The following is a 7,500-nucleotide window of genomic DNA, read 5'->3' as shown; positions in this document are numbered from 1 at the left end:
GTGTGTGTGTGTGTGTGTGTGTGTGTGTGTGTGTGTGTGTGTAGATAAATATAGATAAATATATATGTATTTACACATACATGCATATGTGTATATATGTATGTATATATATGATATATGTATATAATATATATATATATCTATATATATATGTGTATACATGTGTGTTTGTGTGTATGTCTGTGTATGTACATATATATATATATATATATATATATATATATATATATATATATGTACATATATATATATGTATATATACATAATATATATACACACGTGTGTGTATATGTGTATATATATGTATATATACATAATATATATTTACACGTGTGTGTATATATGTATATTGATGTGTAACTATATATGTATAAATATGATATATATGGATGTGTATATATATATGCATATGTATGTGTATTTGTATATATAAATATGTATATATATGTATTATATATATGAAACTATATATATATATATTATATATATATGAAACTATATATATAGATATATATTATATATATATGTTTGTGTGTGTGTGTGTGACCGTATATATATAAACATACATACACGGACACACTCGCACAAACGCATATATATATATATATATATATATATATATATATATATATGTATGTATGTATATATATGTATGTATGTATGTATGTATAAATGTATATCAATATGTGTACAACCACTCGCCTCGACAGCCTGTCAGAACCACATCCTGACGACCTAATCTTTGCCAGGGGCTCTCCGGATACCAATGAGGTAATCCCGTCTGGATGCAGAAAACTATTATTATAACGCCACATCTTTCTACCTGATGTGACGTAAATTTTCGTTTTTGCTACTGTGATTGTTTTAGTTTTTTGTTGTTCTTGGTTAGTAGAATACCTGTACTGTAAAGAAATACGGTGTTAGGATCATTAGGTTTTAGGCCTTAAAGAATATGTAGTCCAGAATGTTCCGACAAACAGTTGTGGGAACTAGATCAAGTGTGAATTATTGCTCTATTAAGAGTGCATTTGCATTTCCCTGTCACTAATTGTGTTTCTTACGCATTTACAGAGACACGGCCAGCTTGTGTCAGAATTTATTCAAACAATGTCTTGTCAGTATCTTAATAGTCTTGAACAATGACTGTGCCTGAGAAGCGCCGCGTGTGAACTTCCGCAGTGCATTATTTACACCTAGCTATTTCCGTCTCGCGATAACAAGATGGATACCTCGACCACTTCGGAGGAGGAGCTGGAGACGTCCCACGAGACATCCGCGGAGAGCATTGGGAACGAAGTCACAGAGCTCCGGGATGTCACCCTGCCCCACCGCCCGTCGCCCTTCACCCTCAGGTCCCAGTGCGGCAACGGGCGATGTCCCATGGGCACGGGTCTCTACTTCCGGTCCAGGATCAGCCCTTCTCCTGGCAAGGGGTAAGTATCCTTCTTGTCAACGAAGAAAGTCCGCGGCCGGTAGGATAACGTTCCGCTGTCATTACGCCAGAAATTGCACGCGTTTGTTTGCCTTGCATCTTCAAAGTCGCACCACCGAATAGCCTCCAGGGTGATCATGCAACACCTGAATTAAAGTACATGTTGAGATCACTGACTGTTTTTTGTTATGCTGGTTTGTTTTGCTTTCAATGTTTGGCCTGCAACTTCACAACTGCATTAGAGGTAGGCAATTCATGTATCGCTATAGTCAGCATATGATTTAGAGTAGTATGACAAACGCTTAAATAGTGAACGTACACGATTTTATTTTTAGAATAGATAATATCAGACTTATGTTTTCCGAATGTAGTTTCATTAACGCCTTAGGTAGTAGACAACGCAAAACCGCTGAAAATACTACATCGTTCTTTTTACGAGTCACAGAGTCAGATCTTGTGTATATAGCCAAGTGTGGGTAGAGGTCAGTAGCAAACACAGCTCGATCATGTCCTTGCATAAAATTTCACGCACTGGACGATTTATAAGAGAGAGAAGAGGAAGGAGAAAAAGAAGGAGGAGGAGAAGAATAAAAGAAAAAGGAGAAGAAAAAGAAGTAGCAGAAAAATAAGGAGAAAAAAAAAAAAATAAGGAGAAGAAGAAGAAGAGGAGGAGGAGTAAGAAGAAGAAGAAGAAGAAGAAGAAGAAGAAGAAGAAGAAGAAGAAGAAGAAGAAGAAGAAGAAGAAGAAGAAGAAGAAGAAGGATAATAATCCCAACTGATTTAACTATATTCCGGATTAAAGGTATATCACAGGCAAAGTCCCTGGATGGATACCGAGGTCTTTTATTTTCCTAAAGTTAGTAGTAAAAATGTTTGTTTACTCTTCGCCATGTGGTTAAGGAACACGCGAATAAGAGGAAAGAAATGCTGCAAAAATGTCGGTTTCTAGTGATGGCTAAATATATTACTAAGTGGTGACTGGCTTCCTTCGTGACTCTGAAATTATTTTAGGTCTTACGTGTCATGCGCGGGAAGAAGCGTGCATGATGGAGAGAGTATGTATGAATTCTGCTACTTCATGCGATTAGCAAGACATATATAAAGGTTGTGTGTGTGTGTGTGTGTGTGTGTGTGTGTGTGTGTGTGTGTGTGTGTGTGTGTGTGTGTGTGTGTGTGTGTGAGAGAGAGAGAGAGAAAAAGAAAGAGAAAGAGAAAGAGAAAGAAAGAGTGAGAGAGAGAAAGAGAGAGAGTGAGTGAGTGAGTGAGCGAGCGCGAGTGTCTGTGTTTCTGTTGAATTTAACCAACATGCTGAGGGTATTTGTTCAACCAATAGAAACCTCACCTTGGAACCCCTTAGTTTAGAAAGACTTGATAGTATGGCGAATATAATGGCGTTAATAAAACGGAATCAACATTCACTTCAGAAACAACACGTGGAAGTGTTTACCGTAATAAGAACAGGTATTTATACCAATAACCACTAACTCAGTTTTTGATTACCGAACGACAGGTGCTATCCTTTTATGTGCCTCGAAACATACCACTACCACTACAACTAATAGATTCTTTAATGGAGGGTTAGATTTTAATAATAGATTTTTAATAATTATGATCGTCTTCATTACCAAGAAAATATATTAGGCCTAAGAGTTCATATAATTAAAAAAATACCCCCCCAAACAAAACACGGTTCTCGCCCCAAACGAGAAATATGAGCTACCCAGGTATCCGATTCCTTGGACCTCGTTTTGTGGCAGCGACGTAACCCTGATTTAACAAGGAGAGAGTACATTATAGGTTCCTCATATATCCTCGAAAGGCGTGTCTCTTCTTCAGTCATGTTTAAGAGGTATTAACGCAGCTAGACGTGGAAGGAAATCCGTTGTTAATGTTGGGATGTATTGTAATAACTGATATTTTTTCTCCCCACTGCGTCTGTCCCCTTTCGAAATTGAATTCTTAGAAAGGGTGATTCTCTTGTAAAATAACCTATCGACCAACGGGGTTATTCTAAGCACGTGGTGTCAGTTTGAAATAATTTTCTAATAGTTTTAAATTACTTTTAAACCGCTTCTGGACACTTTACGCTAAAGAATCCCAATTATACTAAAACAATTTCGGAAAAGAGGACATTAAATTATAAACAAAACACATTTTGAAAAATAAACTTTCTCTTCTAATAATAATCTGATGATTGAGAAGGTTATGTAATGCACTAAATAATCCCAATTTTCTTAAATCATTTTCGAAAAGAAGATAGAGTAATGAGAACATATAAATATATACCAAAAAATACACCCAAAATTTCCTCTTCGATTTTGTGCACCGAAGTAGACGCCATTTTATAAACGAAAGATTCCAGATATTCGTAAATCATTTTCGAAACAGAAGAAGAATGAAAAACACGTAAATATAAATTAAAGAAAATACACCTAAAATCTCCTCTTTGACTTTGTGCACCAAAGTATAAACAAAACATTCCAGATTTTCGAAAATCTTTTTCGAAACAGAAGAAGGATGAAAAACACGTAAATTAAAGAATAAAAAACACATAAAATCTCCTCTTTGACTTAGAGCACCAAGGAAGTGTTGTCAGACGGCCCTTGTTGCATAAACTAGAGCGCGGATCAGGTGTCACAAGCTCTCTAGACAGGAAATGTTTCTAGGCGGATTTCGGCGCGCATTTATCTTTTCCTTTATTTTCTATTTTTTCTATTTCGTTTTGTTTTACTTCTATTTTTTTTCTTCGTTTTTTTCTCTCCATTCTTCTTTTTCTCGTTTTTCTCTTCTTTTCTCTTATTTTTTTCCCCTTCATTTTTCTTTCCTTTTTCCCCTCATTTTCCCTTTTTCTTATATTTTCCTTCTCTTTTTCTTTTTTCTTATTATTCCCCTTCTTTTTCCTCCTTATTTTCCTTCTTATTTCTCTTTTGTTGAAACTTCCGTCCTTCCGATTGCGAGTTAGGTTCCGGTTAATTCATAGTGTTTATTATCGCTCGTGGACACACAGACACGCTAACGCACACGCACGCACTCGCACACACATGCAAACACACATGCACACACATACGCACACGGATACGGATACGAATATGCACACGGAAACGCAAACGGACACGTACTCGCACACGCACACACACGCACACACGCACACACACGCACACACACGCACACACACGCACACACACACACACACACACACACACACACACACACACACACACACACACACACACACACACACACACACACACAGAGGTAAACATGTATATTACGCCGAAATATTTTACTTAAAAATAATATGTGGCATTATGTAGTGGGTATATTTATGAGAAGTGAGAAGAGGGAGAGAGACAACGAAATACCATCAAATACCTCTCATGAATCGATACCATGTTACAAAAACCCACATTGCACGCACTCTTACTAATGCCAATACTAGATACTCAGAAAATACTATACATATAATGAAAGTTCATCATCTGACATATCAAGAAGCCCTTAATTGTCGATAAGTCGAACCCCCCCCTCCGAATCGATCAGTAAAGAGATGTTGATATTTAAATGATACACACTATTTTTTTTTAGATCAAATAAATAAATGAATAACTAAAAACTTTCTTGTAAATCAAACTTTCGCGTCCCCGTTGCATCATGGAAGGAACGTCTCGCGTTTTCCAAGACTCATCGCCAGCAGCCAGTATGAGATCATCGCTGATCCTGACTGAGGCGCTGGAATAAAATAAATAGACGGCTGTTTGCACTTGTCCCTCCTATATTTTCGTGGTCCCGCTTGGAGGACTAGGCCAACAGAGTAACTTAAGAAAGGATGGATCTTTTTTCTTCTACAGCGTTATAAGTATTGATTTATAGCCCAAAGAAGATGTTCTTGTAGTATTACACACTTGTGTTCACACATTTGCGAGAGAGAGAGAGAGAGAGAGAGAGAGAGAGAGAGAGAGAGAGAGAGATAGAGAGAGAGAGAGAGAGAGAGAGAGAGAGAGAGAGAGAGAGAGAGAGAGAGAGAGAGAGAGAGAGAGGGAGGGAGGGAGAGAGAGAGAGAAGAAACAGAGAGGGGGATGGGGTTATGCATACATTCATATATACACATAAGTATATATATGTAAATGAGCATAGCCATCCAAATGTAAATATGCAGACAAACCTCAGGGATTGCAAAATATGTGCGGTAAAAAATGTTCCTTAATCACATGCGCAATATTTTTTTCCTTCAGTATATTATCAAAACATTTAAATTAAATCCCGGATGTGGTAAGATTCCAAAATTCATTAGATATGGGTTATGTAAAGTTCCTTAATCCAGAGCGCGAAATTTTATCTCAATTATTTTTTTCATGGAAGTTCTCACCCAGCAAGTTCTGGCCATGATGCAGAATTATCCATTAGAAAAAAATGACCATTAGAAAATACGAGGAGCCACCCACTCACTACTTAAGATGATAATTAAGAAGACAGACAATCTTTAGAGCTTCATCAAGTGGTGCTAAAGTGATATTTGATCCCCCCCCCAAAAAAAAAAAAAAAAAGATTTTTTTTTTTTACATATTAAATCCCGCAAAAAAAAAAAAAAAAAAAAATATATATATATAAATGTACTTGTTTATGTATTAAATTTTCGTTAAGAGAAAGACTTGCTTTATGAATTGTATTCACAGTTATAACGAAACACGTTAATACAAGTCTTTCATACTCGAAATCCCCCACTGCTGCTGACATATATGCCACATGTAAATATCATCAGCAAACGCCATATATGTATATACCTTGTAGGTAATCCTGTTTCATAAGATTTTTTCGGTCTTTTTATTTATAATTTTACTCTTTGAACTTCACTGGTCTAATTACATTAACTGACATTAAACCTAATTAATGAAGACTGATATGAAGGCAGTTTTAACGAATACTATATTCTAACTTGAATAATTATTACTTACACTAATCAGAGATATCAGGATTCAACTTCTTGTATTGCTACCATTAAATTTCTTCTTAAGCACCATTGCATGTAATCTTACATTTTCACTTGTTTGCCAGTAGGCCTACAGGAAAAGTGAAGCATCTTGAAGTTTTTTTTTTATCACAAGATTTACTACATATAATTTATGTTACCAGAAGAAAGTGCAACTTAAATGTGAGTTTTGAGTCTACTGTCCTCACCATAACACACTGTCATGCTACTGTCATAGATGTGTCTACTGTTATTGTTTACACATTATTGACACGAGTATGAACAACCTACACTTTCGTTGGCGATGAAATGTATTCTTTTATTTGGCTCCCACAACGTATCGTTTAGTTAAATGTTATAATTCTTATTTATTTTACACGTATTAAATCCTTACTTTATATTCCGTACATATTTTATTTACACATAACACGTGTGTTTCACGTATATCTTCTATCTATTAGATATACATCTTTGCAGAAGAATGCATGTCACGCCTCTTAAACAAAAACAACTAAATACAGCACTTTGCATTTCACTAACTGCACACATATAACTTTCTTTTGTTTTCTTTTTGTTTCGTTCTGATATCTAGAACAGGCGAGGCCTTCTTGGAAACTCGGAGTGGAAACAGATATCGAAATTATGACGTCGGAGAGTAAGTATCTTCTCGTCGTGCATGATGTTGGGAGTCGGTTTGTCTGTCTGTCTGTTCGGTGGTGGGAGTTCTTAGTCCTGTGTGGAGCTTGCTGGTTCCGGATTGGGAAATTTGCATGTTTCTTTCCCCCTCTTAATAATGTGCATGTGCTAATTATGTTTTTTTCTGATTTTTTTTTTCTGTCGTCGATTTGGAGAAACAGATATATATATATATATATATATATATATATGTATATATATATAATATATATAAATATATATGTATGCATATATATATATATTTATTTATTTATTTTTCGTATACTATTTGTTTAATATACTTGTGTTAGAATACAATGCAATGGAAACAATAATGATATACGAGATTTTCTGATTTGGGAAGATCGAAGAGAGAAGTTTCACAGAAGAAGAGGCATAGAAATGAGAAAATCTTCGGTCTTCTCAG

The 7,500-nt window shown here is 35.7% G+C and overlaps 1 protein-coding gene across 3 annotated transcripts in view; it reads left to right on the top strand.

Moving 5' to 3' along the window:
* Positions 1–7,500, top strand: part of LOC125029226 — a 106,087-nt gene that overhangs the window by 1,276 nt on the left and 97,311 nt on the right. For 2 of the 3 annotated variants that reach the window (XM_047619113.1, XM_047619112.1), the window contains exons 2-3: positions 1,072–1,433; positions 6,991–7,053. In XM_047619113.1, the coding sequence (XP_047475069.1) occupies positions 1,222–1,433; positions 6,991–7,053 (275 nt within the window). In that variant the 5' untranslated portion in view covers positions 1,072–1,221. The remainder of the gene's footprint in view (positions 1–1,071; positions 1,434–6,990; positions 7,054–7,500) is intronic. The other variant, XM_047619114.1, reaches the window with a different exon arrangement.

This window comes from Penaeus chinensis, chromosome 9 (assembly GCF_019202785.1).
Source record: "Penaeus chinensis breed Huanghai No. 1 chromosome 9, ASM1920278v2, whole genome shotgun sequence".
In the NCBI taxonomy this organism is placed as follows: Eukaryota; Metazoa; Arthropoda; class Malacostraca; order Decapoda; family Penaeidae; genus Penaeus; species Penaeus chinensis.
This window is presented reverse-complemented; position numbering and strand designations above follow the sequence as displayed.